Source organism: Amblyomma mixtum, chromosome 6 (genome assembly GCF_055824585.1).
Source record: "Amblyomma mixtum isolate Tamu chromosome 6, ASM5582458v1, whole genome shotgun sequence".
Classification (NCBI taxonomy): domain Eukaryota; kingdom Metazoa; phylum Arthropoda; class Arachnida; order Ixodida; family Ixodidae; genus Amblyomma; species Amblyomma mixtum.
Window position 1 is genome coordinate 130,211,441 of NC_143017.1, and position 22,656 is coordinate 130,234,096.

General features: G+C 47.7%; 1 protein-coding gene and 1 non-coding gene across 6 annotated transcripts in view; one reads left to right on the forward strand and one right to left on the reverse strand.

Annotated features, from left to right (window-relative positions):
- Window positions 1–17,362, forward strand: part of LOC149340406 (uncharacterized) — a 76,426-nt gene extending 59,064 nt beyond the window's left edge. For 3 of the 5 annotated variants that reach the window (XM_089549167.1, XM_089549168.1, XM_089549164.1), the window contains exons 2-6: window positions 10,262–10,345; window positions 10,577–10,677; window positions 12,161–12,256; window positions 13,673–13,846; window positions 15,035–17,362. In XM_089549167.1, the coding sequence (XP_089405293.1) occupies window positions 10,262–10,345; window positions 10,577–10,677; window positions 12,161–12,256; window positions 13,673–13,846; window positions 15,035–15,614 (1,035 nt within the window). In that variant the 3' untranslated portion in view covers window positions 15,615–17,362. Of the gene's footprint in view, window positions 1–7,215; window positions 7,917–8,573; window positions 8,798–10,261; window positions 10,346–10,576; window positions 10,678–12,160; window positions 12,257–13,672; window positions 13,847–15,034 lie in introns of those variants that run through there. The other 2 variants (XM_089549163.1, XM_089549166.1) reach the window with 2 other exon arrangements.
- Window positions 17,363–22,374: 5,012 nt separating this feature from the next.
- Window positions 22,375–22,477, reverse strand: LOC149340407 (U6 spliceosomal RNA). Its single transcript, XR_016283948.1, has one exon. It is a non-coding gene; the product is annotated as a U6 spliceosomal RNA (small nuclear RNA).
- Between the last annotated feature and the right edge of the window lie 179 nt (window positions 22,478–22,656).

Consider the following 22,656-nt stretch of genomic DNA (forward strand, 5'->3'; position numbering starts at 1 on the left):
GAGAGAGCAGGTTATGCTTAGTCTGGCCTATAATCACATTCTGAACCTCATGTCCATCCCCACGAACTGAACCCAATCACATGTCCATTCAACACGGCTGAACGAAAGAGCAACTAAAACAGAAAAAAAAGTTGCGATGAAGGCAGGAAATTGAAAAACGTCGCTCAGCCAGGCTGTACACGCAGAGCCTGGCGATGCAACTGAGTGAACTGTAGTGGGTAATGAAATATCTGGTTCGGTCTGACTATACAGGGTGTTTCACCTAAGACTTTCTGCAATTTTTAAAAATAGGGAAATTGAAATTTTTTGCCGGTCTTTTTGGGAAATGTTGTATTATGTATAAACGAGAATCGGGAGCCCTAAAACGTACTAATTAACTCAATAATTACCAAGATTAAATAATTAACTTTTTAATTATGGCTGATTGGAGGTACATTGAAATTGCAACTTTGAGATGCCGGTCAGGCAAAACCATATCGAATTTTAAACGAAAAAAAGCACATTTTTTTCGCACTGCCGCGCTCGCAATTCTGGCAGTTTTCGACGCACGAAAACGAAACCGAGCAGACGAAGCGCGCCATTAGGGACGCCCACGAGTGACGCAGTCCTGACGTCACCGGCCGGACGGAGCCGTTCGGAGGCGGCCGCTCCCGTTCGCAAAATGGGCGACTGGCGCAGCGTCATCGTTTGAGCGCCGCGTCTTATCGGCTGTCAGATTCTGTGCTTAACCCAGGGCTGTCTTCGTGGTATTCCATGTGACGCCGCCACATTTTTCTTCCTTTTAGTTTGCACTGCGTGAACGGTTGCTTGCAACTGACCGACAAACTTGTTGTACAGGGATTCAATACTTCAAGCAGGATCTGAATTCTTTCTTGAAATACGTTCAGGAACAAGACAAAGTTTCCTCCAATTTTTAAGAAGCTGTTATGGTTTTTCTCTTCGCAATGAAATTAGTTTATGTGCATGCTTTTCTCTAACAAGATTTAGCGGGAAACCTTTCCATCACTGCACACAAAATTACTCTTAATATGCCGCTGTGCTTCGACGACAAATGAAAATAGGCATCGGAACGGTAAACTGAGAGAAGTTCTGAAGAGTAGTTTATTAAAATATTGTGTATCTTAAAGCCGACTATGCAGAAACAACCATTGCAAATCAGTCTCCTTAACGTATGTGCTCGAAATGACCTCCTTGCATTGCAATGCACATCATCAAGCGGTCTTTCACTGAGTTTACTGCTCGCACGATCACTTCTTGAGGGACATGTTCAAGTGACGTTTTGATTCTTTGCTTTAGGTCGTCGAGGCTCGCCGGTTCCGATTCGTACACTTTGCTCTTTATGTAACCCCAAAAAAAAAAAATCGAGGGGGGACAAGTCTGGTGAACGCGGTGGCCAGGCAATTGGTCCGCCGCGCCCAATCCACTGTTCGGGGAAGGAGCTGTTAAGGAATTGCACAGCCCGGGACGCAGAATGTGGAGGTGCTCCATCATGCTGAAACCACATTGATCTCATGGCATTCAGCGGCAACTCAGAAATGAAATCGGACACAGAATTCTTTAAAATGTAGTCGGTGTAACTCCTGCCGGTGAGATTCCCAACAATAAAATAAGGGCCAACAATCTGACCTCGAAAAATTCCACACCACACATTTGCCGACCACCGAACCTGATGGTGGTGTGGGCGAAGCCAGTGTGGGTTTGTCTGGGACCAGTAGTGTGCGTTGTGCACATTGATCATTGCTTTCCTGTTGAACTGGGCCTCGTCAGTCCACAGGATACTCTGCAAGAAGTCAGGGCTTTGATCACATTGGATCAAGCACCAATTACTGAAGTCCAGCCTTTTGTCATAGTCACTGGCCGTCAATTCGTGATGCAGACACAAATGGTAAGGATGGTATTTGTGCACTGAGAGCACCCGCCAAACAGTGGCAGAACTGGCACCGGTCGCTCGGGCAATTTCTCGCACGCTAGCTTCTGGCTTCGCAGCGACGTACCTCATTACAGCTGTCTCATGTGATTCGGCTGCTGGTGCTTTTCGCTTTCTCCTTTGCGGCTCCACAGATCCAGTTGTGCGGAATCTATTGAAGATGCTCCTGAAAGTTGGGAGTGCGGGAACACGAGAAGCAGGATTCTTCGCCTTAAATAAACGTGCTGCCAGAAGTGCGTTTTCATTTGCATTAACATAGGCAATAACAATGTCCACCTTTTCAGCAGTCGAAAAGGTACGCGGCACTGTCGAAGCCATGCTGAAAGCACGTCCAGTAATGTGACAGGAACAGCACAAGCCAAGCCTCAAAACAAGAACTCGTTACCGAAAAAATAAAATCTAGACACCCATTTCCCCGATATCTATGCTTCAGCTGTTTTCTTTTCCTTGCACCTCTTTCGCAGCCAAAAACTGAAGCCTAGAAGAGCTGATATGCCCAAACTGTCAGCGCTACGCCCGGACCATGACGAGGCGCGCCCGCATTGCGTTGGCAATTATCTGAGATGCCTACGAGTCGATGACGCTGCGCCAGACGAGCATTTCGCGAGCGGCACCGGACGGAGCCGTCCGGCCGGTGACGTCAGGACTTCGTCACTCGTGGGCGTCCCTAATGGCGCGCTTCGTCTGCTCGGTTTCGTTTTCGTGCGTCGAAAACCGCCAGAATTGCCAGCGCTGCAGTGCCAAAGAAATGAGCTTTTTTTTTTCGTTTAAAATCCGATATGGCTTTGCGTCACCGGCAGCTCATAGTTGCAATTTCAATGAACCTCCAATCTGCCATAATTAAAAAGTTAATTATTTAATCTTGGTAATTATTGAGTTAATTAGTACCTTCTAGAGCTCCCAATTTTCGTTTACACAGAATACAACATTTCCCAAAAAGACCGGCAAAAAATTTCAATTTGCCTATTTTTAAAAATTGCAGAAAGTCTTAGGTGAAACACCCTGTATACTGTCAGTCAATCGAATAGGCTGCAAAGATTGTTTCAGTGTCCATGGAGGAAACTTCGTGTGCATTCATTGAAAGTATTAGTAATATGGTGTTTTTGGAAGGGAGTCTCATTTTGCCCCACTCCGAGGGGCAAAATGCGACATTGTGAAGTTATAAATTTCAATAAATTCGTCTGTTTTCCTCTCCAGCTGACCTTTCACGTTTGGCGAGTGTTATGCCAGGACGACCTGAAACAAATCGTCAGTATGTGTTGCTTGATATATAAGAAAGAAATATAATGGCATAATTTGCAATTTGTCACGTTTTGCCCCACTCTCTACTACATATACCTAACTACGTGCCAGCATCGCTCCTCTTCGAATTGTGGACGCATTCCAATAGGATTGTGTTCGAAATGGCAGATAAGGAGATGGCTGGAAACCGACACGCGGCGCCAGGACAGATGGAAATCGAGTGTGATCGGCGACGTCTAATCTACGGCGCGGAAGTTGATGAACAATGTTTATATTCAAGCACGCAGAGAGACTGCAGCGCACAATGGGAATCGGAATCCCGACGAGTTTCTACTCTTCCGCCCCGCCCATCCGGATGCCGATCATGAATTTGAAGGGACAGTGGGCAGTATGACGTCATGTTTTTTTATGCGAAGCATATTAACGTAGGTTTCGGGCCTTCGCGCGACGCCCGGCGGTGGCCACCATTGACCTTGAAGTGAGATCACATGTGACGTCACGTGATGACGTCACACCGGCTGCAGATGGGGCCTCATATCGCGCCGTCGGACGTCGCCCGGCGGAGGCCTCCACGCTTCGGTTCGCGCCGTCGCGCGCGACGCGGCGGCGGCGCCACCATCGCTGCATCACGTGATATGTGACGTCACGCCAGGGATGAAGCGGCGCGCGCCCGCCGTCGCGTCAGTCTCTGTGCCCGCAACCGCGCCAGCGTCTTTGCGCCGGGCGTGTATGCGGTTATAGTGCCTAGAATATACTGGCCAGTATTCTAGGCACTATAATGCGGTCAAGATGCCTCCAAACGCTAAGGACGTTAATAATAAGCATGCAAAACGAAGGCTGCTTCGCATCCACTGGGGCTTAACCTTGATAAGCCTCCAACTTTCTTTTTCAACGACCTACGCACTATCTCCTTGACTTTAACCATCAGGGCCATGAATAATTACGGAAGGCACTCAAATGCCCAGATGTGTAGTTAGGAATTTTCTTGACGACACACGATCCCATGCACCTGTTAGTTTTACTGAGACGAGTATCTTCGGCTGAAGAAAGCCGTAGCGGGCTGCTGATGAAGCCGCTGCGCTGTAAATTCCCGGTGCTGACAGTTCACTGGAGGCTGTATAAGAAACGTTTCCGAGTCTTGATTTGTGAGCGCTACAGGGACAGCTGGGAGCTCGCCCCGTGCTTTGCGCGCACATGTGACGGGCGCCGCATTATTCCCAAGTCAGTATTTGATGTTTATTAACGCCTCTTGCACGAGCTTAGTGCCTCGCATGCTTCAGTATCTTTCACTTGTTGAGTCACTCGCTTATGTGATCAGATTCAACGGTTGTGCACTTGCAAGGAGTGCTCCGAACACGTTTTATGTAGGGTTGTTCGTTAACATTTTTTCGAAACAGAATCGAATCATATAGTGAAAGAACCGAACCGAATGAGAATCGAATATCTGATTATTCGCTGCTTATGCGAATATCCGCATAAAAATGAATATTCATCTGAAACAGCGGAGGCGCCATGCTGTGGCTGTCGAAAGACTCAATTGCAGTGATCTAGGGATACGCAGCGCGAAGTCATTATACATGGTCTGTTCTGAAAGTAGTAGGACTGATTTTTTTAAATAAAATTTATTCAAGAGAGTAGTACAAACGATGTGAATTTTTCGAAGTAGCACCCTTCCACACCTACACGCTGCTGCCAATGAGTTTTCCAGTTTTCGTACGCCTCCTGGGACGCCTGGACCGGAGTGCTGTTTAGCTCCCTCGTCACGGCCTGTTGAACCGCCTCTACCGATCCGTGATGTTTCCCCTTGAGCGTCGATTTTATTCTCGGGAATAGAAAAAAGTCTGGCGGGGCCAAGTCGAGGCTGTAGGGGTGCTGAGGCAGCGTTGCCGCCTCGTGCTGGGCAAAAAATCAGGGTCCTCATTCACATGATGAAGATCCTGGCAGATCACTTTCCGGTTGGCCTTTTGCTCCTCTGACAACACTCCCGGCACCAACTTCGCGCACACTGTCCTCATGGCTAAGTTTTCTGTCACGATCTCAAAAACTTGAGTTCGAGCAAAGCTCAAGTCATCAGCAATCATTCTGATACTCATCCTACAATCACTGTTCAGCAAATGTATCACTCGCTACACATTTTCGTTGCTCTTGCTGGTCGAAGGGCGTCCGGAGCGGTCGCCGTCTTCCAATCTTTCCTGGCCTTCTCGGAACCGCTTGTTCCACTCAAAAAACACTTGATCTACCCATGGCAGCGTCACCGTAGGCCTCCTTAATCATGTCGCGAGTCTCTTTGCCCGTTTTACCAAGATTTACACAAAATTTGATTGCGTATCGCTGATCCAGTAAACGCTCCGTGATTCTGCGTGACGAGACGTTTCGACAGTGGTTCACAGTACAAGCGATCTGCTCTCTTCAACGGCCGACTGCTGATTTTCCCCAGCATTCCCAATATCCCCCTTCAACGATCCTGTACGCACAGACCGCCTCTTGTCCGCCCGTTCGCCCAGGAAAAAACCAGTCCTACTACTTTCAGAACAGACCCTGTGTTAACTGTGACCATTATGTCTTACGTATTGTAAAATTACCTTTTGCCGCTGATGACGACAGCGAAAAACGATCAGAAGGAGGAGAGTTTGAGCCATTGAATCCGATATCGCGCCTGAAGGCACGGTTTTCGAAACCTGGCTGAACTCTGCCGCGTTGCTCAATCTTGAATGCCTTAGGCATGAGCGTCCCGAACGTCGCCACGCGAATGGATCGCGTAGCGGCGTTGAACCCTCCTTCCCGCGTAGACCGATAAGAGTACATTGCTCTGCGGCATCTGAATGAACCTTCTTTTTTTTTTTTTTACTGAGTACTAGTCATGCCCTATTCGAGCTTCGTGCCAATTAATCGAACACAATTCGAAAGCACGAAAACGGATTAGATTCGTTTCGAATAATTTTGAGCATGATGGAATAGAATATTCGGTTCGGTATTCGAAAATTTCGAATATTCGCACGCCCCAGATTTTTTTTCCCCACTTTTTTAATCATGGTCGTCAGACGTGAAGCGAAGGATTGGCGACACATAGGTTGCCTTCGCTGTGTTCGATCTTGGAGAACTGCAGCGCAAACAAATGTTCAAGGCACGTATGTTCAGCCCTGATGCAAATTGTATGACCGCAGTGCAGACGTGAGCAGGCTTGTCTAAAGCACTAGAGCGATGCGCTGCGGAACAAATTTTATCTTTTAGTTATTCACTACTGCGGCGACATTCTGGCAGTCACGGCAGGCGTGTTTACAAAGGGCTCACTCACGTGTTTGAGTCGTTTTTGCAATAGAACTTGTTAAACTGTGGCTTGCCGTGATACAAGTAAAGAAAGAAAGGACAAGGAAAATAGAAAAAAAAGGCATTGGCGCCTCCATGTTGTGGGCATGTGGGGTGGAAGTTTACATATACAAGTTCTTGAGCAAGAAATAGGACCAGTTCATAGCAGCGTTCATATGTGTTGTGTCGTCTCTTCGTCGTCGTGTGGCCGTTTATGGTTGGACTAATTTGTTGTTAAAGTATTCCATACCAACTAGCCCAGTATCAAGTTACACTAAAATGCTCTGAGTTATCCTCGTGCCTTGGCAAGGAAAAAAAAAATCAGCTGAATGCACAACACCGCCAAGAACGAAGATATTGCCACCTGGCAGACAGTCCATTTTTAATTTTGAATTTAAAATGTATTTGACATGTTTTGAAATGAAGCGGCATCTTAGCGTTATTGTTATGGGTACGGTTCTCCTGCCTTTGTCGCTTGCAGATCTGCACGGCTGCGTTCTAGGGCAACCATTCTTTCGAACCAATTGCATGCTTTAAAATTACGCTTCTTCTACGTCGAGCCCCACGCGGGCGCTCCATACGGGCCTGCTCACGGCCGTAATTTTCTTCTACAAGCAATGTGCCACGCGCGGAAAAGCCCTCGCAGCCTCTCAACCTCGCAGAAGCGCTGGAAGCCCTCGCGAGCTCGTGACGTCCTCCCAAAACAATGGACAGCCGCCTTCTGCCTATCGCTGCTCGATTACGGCCCTTGTCTCTCTCTCGTTCTGACTCCTCCACGCCCGTGCTCGCAAGGATAAGGCTCCGTCCTCCCCACTCTATTTCTGTAGCGCTCTTTTTTTCCCACACCCGCCTCGCTCTCTCCTCATTCCACGGACGCTGTGCCCGCCTAAAAGGCGGAGAGGTTCGGAACCGAAGCTCCAGACGAAGAGCGACAGCCAACGTGAACAGGTCCTGCCTGTGCAAAAGAAAGCTCGGCTAGAGTGGCTGCGGACAGCGAGCTCAACCTGACTTTCGAGCTCCTCAAGCTCGAAAATCTATTCTTCATATCAGCAAGACTTGGTCAAGTTTTCCAGCTCAATACTTGAGAGCAAAACTGCGCCGAAGAGCGATTCGGGCCTCGCATGTGAGGTAGCCGATCGAAGACAGGACACACTCTTCGGCAGATATTGCATTTCTTCTGGAAAACGTTGAGGCCAACTGTGAGAAGCCGACGACAATGCCTCCCGTTGCAGCGGTGTGCTTGTGCGACGTTTCGAAAGCGGCGCCGCAGCGACGCAAGGGTATCCTCAAGACGCCGCGGCGATTGTCGAGCGACCTTAGCGATGACAGCAGCACCAGCATCCTCAGCCTCAGCGACGCTAGTATCTCGTTCCGAAGTGACAGCGAGGCGAGCTACTCTTCCAAGGAGCACTCGGTTGGCGTCGTACTCAATGACAGACAGGTAGGGAGGCGACGATTTTTGTGGAGACGGTAAAGAGAGGGGAAGGATGCATATATGTCCAGCAGGTGCCAGTATAATGCACCTCATGCCGCTCTCGGGCAGGATACTTAGAACCAGCACGTCAGGACCCCACATTTTCACTGGTCGCATAATCCCACTACTGTTTGCCAGTAGTGTGTAAACTGTTTTTTATTCCAGAAAACGTGCGCTGTTCGTTTTTCATATCTCCTCCCCCAACCACTACACCCCCCCCCCCCCCCCCTTCAATGGTCGTGGCAGTGAACTTTTCTTAGTGCAAATGTTTCGCTCTAGAGCTTCCAGCTTGGCATTGATGGATGCGAAGAGCGCATTTCGGTCATGTCATTTACTGATGTCTTAGCGTTGCTGGTGTTAATTAATCAATCTACGTGGGAGCTAGCTGAAGGCTCTCTTCGGCCTTGCGTTCCCAATGGAGCGATGCAAATAAATTCCGTAAATTCTCTCTCCGTTCATAAGCTGCCACTGTTACCCAAACAGGACCGTCAAAGCTCGCTGACACTGGCTGAGCAACTCTTGTATCGCGCTGAGTCATTCCAGCTGAGTTGTGCTATAATCGAGCCTTGACGGCGACTTCATCGACTGGTGAAGCCTCTGGCTTCAAGAGGCTCTTGGGTCACGAGTTCCAGTCGTTCTCCGTTCGTCCCTTGACGGGCATTGACTCAGGCTAGCACGTGCTTGATTCAGCCGATACGAACGACTGGCCAGATCGAGTTGAACCACGCGTCCTTTCATTCGATCCTGGTGTGGGAGCGAGCAGAGCCTCCGCGTTGGTTTCGTGTAGCCGCATGGCGTCCGAGGACAGCATCTGTGACTCACTGCCAGTCCGCCAAATCGCGGTGGTGGTAATATGAGGTTCACTGTCGCCTCTTTCTATGCGCTTGCTTTTCTTTGTGTGCTTTTGTAGTGTACCACGTCGCACACTCTTCCAGACCTGCTTCACTCCTCTCGATTCACTTCATTCTCTGGTCGAGGTTTGTGCGGCAAGGGAACCTACGTGCGCACATTCCTCTCAATGAGTTCTACCTGTTCGATGGCAACTGAATTACAGCTCTTAAGGGGTGCATGGCCTAATCGATCGCATTCCAATGGCGCCTTTAGCACACAGGCTGAGCAGACGCGGTCGAGTGGGTGCACTCTGCGGGCGCCGATAACTCTATCATGTTTCGGCGCCTGCGCTGTCTGCTGATTAGGGTGTCCCTTTCTATATTCATGACATTTTACTGTTTGATAACAAGCTGGACACACGCGGAAGAACAGTCACCGCTTCCGGGTTTCGCACAACGTACTATAGGCATCCGCCTTGACCGCTATCAGAAGCCTCTCTCAGCGTCAGTGACGCCTATAATAAATCTAATGTAACATAGCATCAGATATTATCTAAAACCGTAGATCAAGATGCCCGTAGGAAGCTCAGTAAGTTCATTTTTAGTCGAAGTAAGCCAGACTATGTGTGGCATATCAGATTACACTAGAATGCCATCATCGCCTTCAGATTCTTCACAAGTTCTAGCAGACAGCGTAGTCTTTAAAAGATGCAAGATAACATCTTGATGAGGTTAAACTTAATCAAGTGAACTGAAGCGGGAGGGGACTTTTATTATTCCTATATCATGATACTTTTTCGTGAGAGGCAGACGCAGCTCTGTCAATTTATGAATTGTTGTCAACATGAAACCTCCGAAGTTTGAGGTCAAATGTACACCGTTATCGCTTATTAGTATGCATTTACCACTCCCCAAATAATCGCGCGCTTTAAAAATGAGGTGTCTGAACTCTGAAAACGCGCTGCCCTGTTTTCCGCCGTCGGCATGAACAGCGAACAAACCACACCGTAAGCACCGTTCATGGCGTTTTTATTTTTGAAGAGTGCAGATTATTTCTTTTTCATCTATCTGCGAGTCTTAAAAGGCTAGGCGAAGGAGATCGCAGCGTGAAAGTTAGGCTGAAGTAAAAGCATATGGTTTCCGTGGCTCATTCTTGTTGCAGTCATCTGTTGCGTTTGAAACAATTATATTGCTGTTCAGTAATGCTTACTCATTCATAAGTCGTCCGAGGTGCCTCTTGCATAGCATCCTGCAACGCAGCCTGTGCTAGATTCCGTCGAAGCTGTGTATTATTAGTTAAAATATACAAAACTTCAAATCGATGAAAGAGGATATTAGAATTCAGGCATGTCGTGTTCTACATTTCGGTTAGGCTGCCTCTGCGTTTGTTCGACATGACTGTTCTCTTCGACGGGGAAAAGAGTTTGTAGTAGTGCAGTACTGACTCCTAATTTCTTTGTTTGCTTTCTCGCCATTTTTCAGACTTTCTTGGACGTGAATGTGAGGAACCCCATCAACCACCACGTGAAAGGAGATACTCACACATCTTACGACATTTCTATTGAGGTAAGCGAGGCGAAATTAATGAAAGCCCGCATTCCGTTAACGAAGTAGCAGCTTCAGCAGTTGCATATACCATTTCTCTCACTTTCATGATGTTTGAATGCCTCATGGCGCAGTCATGAAGTCGCGGCTGAAAGATGCCGCAGTGAGCTTTCTCTTGGTGACGTGTCCATATTAAGCCCAATGTTTCCTTTTTGCCCGCTTATTCGATGATGTATGTCACTCTTGTTTCAGACAAACAACAGCAGCTTCACAATGTCCCGGTCGACGGTTCGAAGGAGGTTTTCAGAGTTCATTTCCCTCAGGAATCTTCTTAAGGAGCTGCAGCCTTCCCTGTGAGTTTTCGTGTCATTTTTGAAGGCCAGTTTCAGCCTTTTGCTAAATGAACCTGCAGTGCGGAATTTTTCTGACCAAACGCTCTCACAGTCCAGGCGCCTTTTCGTGGAAATTTACGTGGCTGGCTTTAGTTATGCTAATTTTGTTCTAAATTATATGTTCTATAGTATATGGCAGCGAATTTAGCAGGCGAACTTTTCTCTACTCGCGATCAATTCAAGTCTCGCACGCCCCATTTCGCCTTACACCGCTGAGTGGAATTGCTTTGTTCCGACGAGAGGATTATTTTATCCTTGCGAGCATGTCTGCGATGCACTAAAACCTATTATCAACGCATTCCTCAAGCATTACAACGAAACATTGTTTCCCGCCATTTCTAATCGCGCCACGGATTCTCAGAAACCAGAAATGATTCAGGCCGACAATGAAACTTTAGCCGCCCTCTTTACGTGACTGCACGCCAGCCTTTTCTCGAATTTGGGAATCTCATCGGTTCGAAAAACACAATCGCCCTGATAATAAGCGGCATTGCGGAGTGCCAGCTGCCAGCGAAAAAAAATAGGAAAAATATGGGGACCGCTAGACAAAGCCTGTGGTCAGCTTTTGTCACTCGTATCGCGCCCACAGAGAATGGAGTAGAGCGGGGGGTGGGGGGGTCAATTAGCCAAGGTCCCGATTCGAGAAGGGTGCTAGACTTGGCTCTCGCGTACGCAACGAACAGCTGTCGATCTCTGCCGGGAAGCGAAGGCACCGGGTGTGTTGCGTCAGGACCCCCATGACGTCACGGAGCGGCGATAACCCCGTGCTTCCGTCAGCTCGCTGTTGGCGGCGTTGCGTCAAGGCGCTGCCCCCAGCACGTGGTCGGGCGAAAGTCGATACGCGACGAATGCGCTAGCGTGTGCGGAAAACTCCTCGTGAGCGGGAGCAAGCGGAAAGCTCCGCAGCTCTACGCTTAGTGCAGTTCCAGATGACATGTATTTTACACAATTCCTTGGCCGCACAAACTCGCAGCTGACTGCAATGTTGTGATTCATTCTGCACGGTTCCTGAGCAACGTCTTAAACTATTTTCCGCTGCTCTCTCTGGTCTGTACATTAACACTTTAAGAAAGTGCGCATGGAACCAGTGCCTACGCGTGCTGCTTCTGAAATGATTCGATCAGATGTCAAGTCATATTAGATATAAATCGCACATCGTGTTTAAGTTCATCAGAATTTCACTTGTGAAAGCGGCGAAAATCTACATGCACATGTGCATCTCCTAGTCTTGACATCATTGTGAACCCGTAATTGTAACGAAGTAGGCTTGATGTCATGGTAGGCGTTTTGATCTCCTGTCATTGGTGTGGAAACAAAACTTGTGCAAACGCCTGGCTAGAGAAAGGTTGAGGCTGATCCTGGTTGCACCTAGTAAAGATATGAGGCAGTTGTTCAATGATCTTTAGTGAAATAACAATAACTGATTTTTTTTTTTTTCCATCAGGACTCCACCGAGCCTTCCGTGGAGGACACTACTGAAGCGGTTCGATGACAAGTTCATAGAAGAAAGGCGCGCAGGCCTCGAGTCGTTCCTGAGAAAGTGAGCTTTCGTTTTTCCTTCCAAAAAAAAAAAATCTAAATGCCTGCAACTGGTTATCATAATTCTTGCAATTAAATGTTTGCATGCCTTGTTGAATGCTGCGTCTAGCTTGTAATGCCAACGCTTCAAGTTTATGTAACACGCAATTATCGGTGCAGCTTGAGCTAGAAAGCAAAATCAAGCTTGTTGAACAGAAATAATTAGCAATGCTACTGCATTTGTATTGCTTTATTTTTAGCGCCAGTTCCGCATGTCCTGGGTTTGCTTTACAATATTTTGCTCATAATATCAGCTTTTAAACTCTCGAAATGTGTAGCCACCGTTGTAACAACTCCAAGTCGAAACTTACCTACCCTTGTTTTAGGTACAATTAACTTATCGTAATTTCTGACAAAGCCCGCACCCGGTGTGTAGTCCGCAGGGCTCAACTTAATCTGAAAAAAGGCCAGATTTTTTACCAGAATGGCCACACCCGGCATATAATCCGCTTTCGATACATAGAATTAGGTTGATCACCTCAATCTATAGCAGGCGATATTAAAAAGAAACCACCGAGTTTCTTTAAAACAGCACAAAAGACGGGGACACAGATAGAAAAGACACACACAGCGCTATCTGTGTCCCTGTTTTTTGCGCTGTTTTAAAAAAATATGGTTCACCAACTAGCCTGCACGTCTACCCTTGTAACCACCGAGTTGTCCGCACAGCACAAACAATTTTAACTTCTAAACATGCATAGCCCGCCAGCTGTTTAACTGAACCTTGCGGTGCTTAAGGCTTAAGTTTTTACCTCTTGCCACAAAACACCATTAGATTACCATGTACACACTTGGGAGTATGCATGCTACATGTTGTAGATGAAAGTTTACATACATTCCTTCTATATAAAATCTGTAATAACCAACACTGTTCCCACTTCGAGTTATTGATCAGTTCGCTCTCGCCCTACCATAAGCTTGCCGTCCTGGTTAGCTCAATTGGTAGAGCGACTGCTCCGGTGTAGCGGTGGTCCTGGGTTCGAACCCCGGACCAGGACGAATTTTTCTTTAACTACGAAGTTTCTGAGAAAGCTGTATAGCTTTCCTTTGTAGCCGTATGGCTGCGCTCGGGTGGACGTCAATGAGTAATTACTCCCTTATTACAAATCTACTCCACCTTGGGGGATTCCCCTAAACGTTTGACCAACATATAAAATCTGGTGTCATTCAGACAGCCACAGACCAGCTTCAAATATTTCAGATAATTCTTTGCGGCTATTAACTGTGTGTGCACTAGGGTGGTTAGTGCACCTGTCTCCATATACCAGATGGGGAATGATGTACAGATAAATGAGATCATCTTTGTACTAAATAGCTCAACTTTCCGTTTAAATGCAGTAAATTATACCAGTTCTTCGGTTTTACATCTTTTGTGCAGCGTACTGACGGAGCCACTCTACCTTTCCAACAAGAGCCTGCACCTCTTCATCCAGACCAGCCTGACTATGAAGGAAATCGAAGGCGTCGTCAAGGGAACCGAAGGCACCTACATTCCAGAATCTAAACCGCCCATTGTGCTCGCTTTGCATGACGAGGTCTTTGACGAGATTGGGTAGGTGGGCGCAGATTCATTCTCCTTTCCTCCGAACAAGAGATGTCGGTCTACTGTACAAGTGTCCTTCTATCTATAGGCGTCAGGCGCGTGCGAAGAGCTGAATGTTGTGGCTTTCGGTTAACTGTATGCAGAGAGTCCGTCCATAGAGAAGAGTGAGTTTTCTAGCCCCGGTGTCGCGCTACGTTGTCGAGTTTTAAGCCTTCTACAGCGCCCGACCTCGAAACGTCATCACGAGCAATACAAGCTGTCATCTGTTGGGAGACCCCAGAAGTGCACTTCAAAAACGCCGAGCATTTTTCAGTGCCAGGAAGAAATATTTTTCTTCCTATGTACATAGTAATTATAATTTAATCTTTAAATTTTGCATACTAGTTCATTGCCTTCGATGGGCTTTAAATTACCTTTATATATATTCAGACACAATGTTACTTAAAGCGTTATCCCCCCCCCCCCCCCCCTCGAACGACTAAATGAGAGTTCACTTAAAAATGTGTGTTTAGTCACTGAAGCTAGTTTTCCGAGCAGCTTTTTGATAACCGTGGCAATCAGCCTTGCGGCGAGCATATGAAAGCTTAGTGGTGAAGTACTTTCGGTTTGCTATGCATATAACCCGCGCAATAAAATTTGTTCAGTTTACTCCGCCATGTGGCTGTCTTGAATGTATGCATGTGGCCATTTTGTTTGCGCAATTTTTCAAGAAGAAAAGTACTTCAATTTATGCTGTTCATCTTTATTTCAGCACAAGTCAGGTTAATATGGCAAAAAGAGAAAGAAGTAATTTTACAAATGTTTTATAATTTACGGGTATGTCAGCTGATGCTGTTTGAGATAATGGCTATGCGAATATTCTGTTGGTTACTAACCGTATACTCCCAAGGGTGGTTTCAACATGCCGTTTGTTTGCGGATACTGTGTGTTTTTGTATTCGTTAAACATTTGTTCTCCGCGGAACTTGGGTTCTGCCATGCGTGCACTGAAATGCTATATGACCGTAAAATGTGCTTTGGAGATGCTGTGAACTTTAAAAGCATAGCTGAACGCTTGGCTCCGTAGTGAACGGCCGGGATGAGTGTGACCCACCTTCGGCATAACCTCAGTTTCTTGTTCCAACAGCAAGGCTGTGGCGACGACTGCCGGCGACATTCTAACACTCTCTTCCTGGCTTCTTTTTCTTTTGCATAATAGTGACAGCGCGTACGAGTCCGCAGCCGAGGATTCTTCATCCGCTACCGAAGGGAGCGCCACGGCCGCGCCGCGGGGCATCCTGCGCAGTACGAGCAACGTCAACGTGATGCACACGTTCAAGTGCTGCCGCGGAGACGGTCATTACCACCTGCGCATCGGCTCTAGCATCTGCGTCTGCACGCCCACACTGCTGCCGCCATCTTGGGAGGGCAGCAGCGGCATGCTTCAGAGCATGTCCTGTCCACTGCCTGCCACCAGCACTCCCATCCCAACCGCCAATGGCAACGCCACGGCAGTCGACGTGAACGGGGGCTGTCGCAGCGAGGGGAGCAGCCCACATCTACAGGCCAATGTCTCCAGGCTGCGCGCCAGCGCCAGCGACTCGTGCCTGGTGACCATGGGTGGCATGAAGAAGCACGTGTCCTTCTCGAGCGCCGTCGAAATAATGGACAGAGCGCACGACGAAACCCACGGCCGCCACAATGCGGCGCTGTCCACCCCGACCCGTGTCCTGGGCGCCAACGCATGCTCCTTTTCTTCCTGTTCTTCGTCCGCTTCCGAAAATTCGGCTTGCTCCTGAAACGAGGACTCGCACGCACGTCGCGCGGTTTTGCTCGGAGATTCGTATGGGCCTAGGCCGTGTTTGCAAACACGCATGCCAATCGGAGGCGCTGAGCACGCGTGATGGGACAGTTCCGCCTAAAGCTCGACTTTAGTCGAAGGAAACATCACTTTACGGTAACCCTAGTGCGTATAGAAATGACAACAGGTGGCGCGGCTGACTGCTCACAGTTCTTGTGGCGCCACAGCTGTGATGGCTTTTGGTCCAGCGCCTGCGCTTAATCGAAACTGCGGCAGCGGCTCAGCTGTACCCTAAGATCTGATACCGACTGACCAGGGCACATGAAGTCTGCTGGCAGTTCCTATCAGATCCCTGCTTCCTTTGACGAGAGGCTGCTCGCTTTTGAAAAGCGGCCAATCGAGAAGTGGTGCTCATGTTCGCAAGTGACAGACCAAGCGGAACAAAGTCCCAGCAGGCCGTCGGGTACTACGGCTTGTGCGCGTGCTTAGCGCCTGCAACTGGCGCGTGTGTTCGTAAACGCGACGTAGATCTTGATAGCGCTCTTCGAGCAGGCGACGTGTGTTGCACTGACGGACCCCTTGTGGCTTGCTCGTGCAGGTTTACCGCCCAGCCTTCTTCCCCGTGATGGACCGCCTTTTCATTGATCCCCCAACAAGTGCCTATGTGCGCTGTTCCACAAGCTTTAACGGAGCGCTTTGCATTGGACGGCTGACTACCTTGCCCTGTAACAAAAGATAGTTGCTTTGAGGCCACCAGTGTTAGTTGATGGAACTGTGGTGTTGAAATTCGTATGTTCTGAGTACAAAGCTCCAAGTTGTTGCTGCTTTCAAGACAATCTGTATTGCTGTTTCTCAAGCATGTGTACCTGACATACTCGTTCGAGAGAATTGATTCTGCACCAGTGGAAGCTACCACACTATTGTGAAGCGCCGTATGCTGATTGAATGTATGACTCCTGCCTGGCACCGCAGTTATTTAATTCCATTTTGTAGTTTCATTGGACGTAGCGCAGCACGGCATCCTTTGCAAATAGACGCAAAGGATAGTCGGCTGATGCGTTAAGTTATATTCTGACATCCCGCACTTCGAACTTTCGCGGTATATCCTAAGGTGTTGCTCCTGTCAGCAAATCCAGGAGCTTGTATGAAGAGCTGACTACTACTTTCATTGTTGCGAGACGGAGGCTTTGTGCGCTCGATATGTATTGATTGCTCCAGAGTTGTGAAGTATAAAGATTTGCTTATCCTTGAGTTAATTACAAGCATGTATTTAAGGCGTGAAATACTCGTATTGGCTGCTCTCACGATAAGGTTCTTAAGAAAATAATTGTTACCCTCATCACGTGCGCGTTATTTCAGCGATTTCTAGAGCATTACTTAAAGCATAGTATGCCACTACGCTTGAACAAGTAGACCTGTGGCACGACTGAGATCTGATTGCGTTTAGGTTCCTTTTTAACCTAGTTTTAGACGACAGAACTCTTGTGCCCATCGTTGTGTTGTGCGAGCGCATTTTTTTAATGATGCATATACATATTTTGCATGGGGATTTCTAAGTTTTTATGTATTACTGTGATGACCCTACGTTATTGTAGGGTCATGCTATCCGTGAGGCTTTAAACTGTGCATATAGCTGATCGCAGAAAGGAAGTGTGCTTGACAAGACATTTTCTTGTGCATTCATTGGTTGGCACACATAATTATGCTGATGTATCTGTTGTCGATGACATGTGAAAATAAATTACCTCGGCGGAACAACAGTCTCTATCGTTATTTTCAAACGTCAGATAATAGTAATGTCAAATCGTTTCACATTCACCGCATCTTTCCAGGTGACGGAAGGTGACCCTCATACTCGGCACACTTCTGTCACTGCTACTTATAATGCTGCCGCGGCCTGCTACGTGACGCTACATAAATTCCGCCCGAATCGCCCTTCGTAGAGATGTGGCGAATTCGATCGCATGATCGAACTGCTCTATTTCCAGCCGCGCACAGCCGTATACGCATGTGACTAGAGGTTTTTCCAGCTGCCGTAAATCTCTCTTCGACCAGACATGCTACTTCTACAGCAATGGCTGAAAATTCCGACGCAACGAGACTGCTTTGCCATGATAGATACGAAACAATAAACCAGCGCACTTCACATGCATAAAAATGCGAGCTGCTTCGAACCGAGAAGTCGGTGGTAGCCGTCTCAGACGCCCACTGCGGAGCGCAGCACTCTCGCTCCTATTTGCACAGAACATTTCTTCGTCGAAAAAAGTGGCTGTGGCTGAACTCAACTGAGACTGGATATACAGAGCGAAAGCTCCGGCTAGCCACCGCTAGACACGACTAGGCACCGTTTAGCTTTGGTTCATCTTGTTTCAAGACTTCAGCGAGAGCAAATCACGTGATGCATCACGTGCCACAAGTACAAGAGCGAGCGGCGGTCGGCGCAGCTGCGAACGTGAATGGCAAGCGCAAGATCGAGTCACGTGACCACAGCTGGCGAGGAGGAGCGGCCGAGCTGCGGCCAGCATAGCGGCGGACATGACTGCCAAGCCAAGCGCGCAGCTGTGGCATCGGCGAGTCACATGGCACGACGTCATAGACACATGCGGCGAGCCTCGCGTCTGAGGTCAAATCTAAGATCCAGTTGACTTCCAGGCCCAACAAGGGAGGAGTAGAGCTTTCGCTCTAAAAAGAAGGTGGTGGGCATGGTTATGTTGTTCTCTCGTCAAAAAATATCCCAGTCCGCAAAAAGATCCGCAAAAAGAGGACAGGGTCAGGGCTCATCCGTAATATAATCCAGTTTTATATGACCTGGATAGATGAGGGGAGGATTTCGGTTTTCGGATTTCGGAGGGGAGGCGGTCGAAATGATCCGGAGCCCTTTGCTTCGGTGTCTCTCACAGCCGGGCTCCCCTTGAGCCCTTGAGCCCCCAAAGCATAGCTTTTATTTTATAGCTATATTTTTCTCATGAGAGCAAATTCTCAAACTAAAGCGCGTTTGGTTTTCTTTTTGATCAGCTGACCGGAACATCTCGTAAATGAAATAGCCACAAAAGCCCTCGAGAGTTTGTAAATCTCGTCTCATAACCACATCTATCCCTCCTCGCTTCTTCAGCCTGGTTGTCATGACAAGTTTTTTGCCCTGTAAGTTATCACGTGGTTCGCGCGTTATCTTCGGCTCCGTCAGTAAGAGTGAAATTCAACCAGCCTTAATTGGCCATTGATCGTTCTTCATCCCAAAACATACCTATACACTATTAGAAATGCATTGGGGAAGAACATGGGGAAGAAGTTTAGTATGCTTATAGCTTTCAAACACACACCGTGAAATACTCAAGCCTTCTAACTTTTCGTTTTTGCTGAAAGGCGAACAGTTCGGCTATGAGTTCAACCTGAGAGATCGCGTTTACTAAAAAATGTCATCCCACTGCTTGCTAGGCAGCTTTAATGTTTATACTTCGCGGGCGGCAAAATATAACTGATTAAAATCATGGGGGAATGAAAAGTAGTCTATTACGCTCGTATGCAGCCCTTTTTATTTGGCTCTCGGAACTTCCGAGTTTACCTTTGCGCACCTACACGCGATCACTGTCCAAAAGACGGGCCTGGCGAGCACTACTCTTAATCACTTCCTTCTGGGTTAAAAAGAACCAACTTTCTGCAAGCCAGACTGACTTCAGGACCTTTGTCGGCCAGTTTCTTATCGGTCTAGTAGCAGTCTACTTCCTCAGAGTGAGCAGTATACCTCAAGCGTTACTGTGAAACGGGCCGGGCCGGGCCGGGCTGGCCCTCACTCCGGGATTCACAGGCCGGGCCGGGCTCGCTAGAGCGATAATTTAGCGGGCCTGGGCCGGGCCCGGGCTTGAAGCCGCGGGCCTGGGCCGGGCTTGGGCTTCAGGTCTCGGGCCCGGGCCGGGCTTGGGCCTCAGATTGAGGCCCGTGCAGTGCTCTAGAAGAAAGGCTGCATGGCGTCTCGAATCGGGGAACAGAGGCGGCGGGGGAGCACTCGACACCGGTAAAACCGGTTCAGAACCGAAAGTGGACGATTTTGCCCATCGAGCGTTGTCTTCTCCGCAGTACACGGTTGCTTGGACACGTGATGGCGCTCTACCAATGGAGTCGCGAGCGGCGTTTTGAAAACAGACGCGCAGCTCTGCTACCTTTGGTAGCATATACAGTAACTCTAGGCCAAAAAGCGCCACCTCACGAAAGGGAGCCGAATGGGGCCACGTTTGGCCGCCGAACTGCAGCGGAGTTTGCTAACTGCCGACGTAGAAACGTTGGTCTGTACCTATATACCTACCCTCCTCGATCCCCTCAACAACACATCATAGCTGATGAAATGCAACGCCGCTATAAAACAAGGACAAGCAGTAGACAGGACGAGCGCTCGTCCGGCCTGCTGAGTATTTTTGTCCTTGTTTTCTCGCGGCGTTGCGTGTCATCAGCCATGTCTTATTTCCACCAACTAGCTCTGTCCTAGCGTCTGTCCTGTACGTATGTGTTCTTCTGACCCTTGTGTCCAAATAAGCGCTAGCAAGTATGATTTCGAATGCCTTCCAACCAGTCCAAGTTTCCGCCTTAATTAGCTCAAGTCAGCCTTACTGGGTCACCTCGTACGAGCACCTTACTCTGAGGCACACATACATAGGCAAGCACGCGTCATTTGGATCACATGACCATCCGGCTGGCCATGTGATTTAAACGAAGCCTTTCCCAAGCCTGTACCCGACCGTGCACATACTTGGGAAAGGCTTCGCTTCATCCAACCTACATACTGACCACCATGCCTATACTGACCAGTCTATACTGACCACCATGCCAACGAGGATACTACACGACACCGACGACATTTGCCCGGAGATGAGTCCGCTACACAGATGTCGCTGTAGAATGTTCCAAGAACACTCAGCTGTTAGCACTCACCCAGGCAGCATCGAAAATTTGCGACAATATTACTTATCTGTTTTGGTTATACGTTAATACAGTGTTCAAAATGCAATTTCTTTTTTATTCTGTAACGTTACAAATATACATTTAAAAGTAACCCTTTAGTAACCTTAATAAAACATTTAAGCAACCTACATGCAAATTTTGTTAAAATGTTGAAGCAAGCCTCCAAGACAAGATTTCCGCCAATTGTGCGATTACACGCTTAGAATCAACCCTGAGCAAGGGGCAGCGAGAGCGGCACATATTACAATACAGCACAAACTGATACAAGCAGTTCACACTCACCTTCGAACGGATACCGTAGCCTCAAGCCGTCATAGCCGCCAAGAAGGGTGTCGCGTAAGCAACAGTTTTCATACCACATTTTGGAGCTGTGCATGCAAAGTACGGTAGGCGCCATTGAGATATGTATTGAACTGCGCAGCTTTGGTAGCTGAAAAACATCCTTACTGTACGAACAGTGGGAAAAGTTGAGATGCAATGCTTGAGATATAACATTAACATTTAGATTGCATCATTAGAATCATCTTTTGTCGGTACGTTAGTTTACTATACAACATTTAATGTTATTTGTGAATTTTTAACATTGGCACATGGTTCCTACGTAACATTAATGCAACCTACACAACAACTGAACAATATTATTTGAATGTTCGTTGCTGCCTGCCTTGTTCCGACGCTGATCTGCGTTTCAAGTAAAAAAGGTGTCTAAAGATATTGCGTCTAAAGTTAGCCCGTGAGTTGAAGACACACACGCCTCACTGGCGCTGCAGTGCTTTGAAGTATTACACACAAAACGTTAACATACTGTGAAACCTCTTGGGACCTCGCTTGGGCCCCAAGCCCTGGGAATAATATCACGCGCGCAGTACGCTCTCGAAAACTTCCTTGACAGCACAGGCATGACGTCATGAGCGCCTTATAAGTGCATGGAGTCAGAATAAAGAGGGCCCTTATTGTCCGCCGTCCGTCCTCCTCGAGGTTCTCCTCCAGATTCTCCTCCAGAAACTTGTCTTCCGAGAACGTGCGAGTGCTCGGGAGAGATAGTGTGTCGAGTACTTCTACTTCGACTGTGTACTGTGAACATGTGAGAGGGGAAAAAAGAAGGGCGTGATAACGCTCGAAAGAATGAATACCTTACGCGACACATCAACGACACGAATGAAAAAAAATTTTTAAAAATGACCTCAACCTCGTCACCTCACCCCCCCCCCAAAAAAAAGCTGTGAAAACCTGCTGACAGGTCTGAAGCGCGCTGTTTAACGTACAACTATTCAAACTGGTTATGGCCACACTTCAGGGTCTCCCAAATACCTGTACAAGGGAGCTTTTGCACTCTGTCTTCAGTGAAACTGTGAGAAGAACCTGAAATTTGAACTCACGAGCTCGTGGTCACGGTGCGAGCAGGTATATTTAAAGTTTCACTCTCAGTCTAGCTGATATAGGCCAGAACCGGCTCAATTAATTAGCGACTTCGGCCGCAGTTGCTTTAACATTACTAGTACCAGATCCCATGCTAAAATTGGTTTGGGATCTGGTTAAAGCAACTGCGGCCGAAGTCATTGTCATTTATAAGTCATTGTGCCATGTTCTTGATATCAGCGGAGGTATCATTAACCCGAGCTCCCTAACTCGCTGTACTCGCTTCCTGTACATTTATGTTGCCTTTACAAACTTCCCTCACATAGCTAACTGCACTATTAGTTCTTTACCATTGCGCCCAGGCGTAAGAAAAAAGAGAAGGAATCCAGCGCGTTTTCATCGCATGTTAAAAGACGCGCTAAAAATTCAACGGCACATTATTTGCAAAAAATGTGGAACGCTTCACGATTTTGCGTGTCATCCTTGCGCAGGGGCCATGCTAATCTTCTCTGTATCGTTCCAATTTTAGTATATGTACTTTGGAAGTACAGAACCCAACCTTTCGCTTCTCTATTTATAGTCAAATCTTTGACAGTAATTCATGAAGCAGTTACTGGTGCTATACAAAAACATTTTTAACAATTATAACTTCACCAGACATTTCAACCATTGCAAAATGCAAAGTATTGACTGTTTTTACACAGAAGTGTATATTAGTGTTTTAGAAA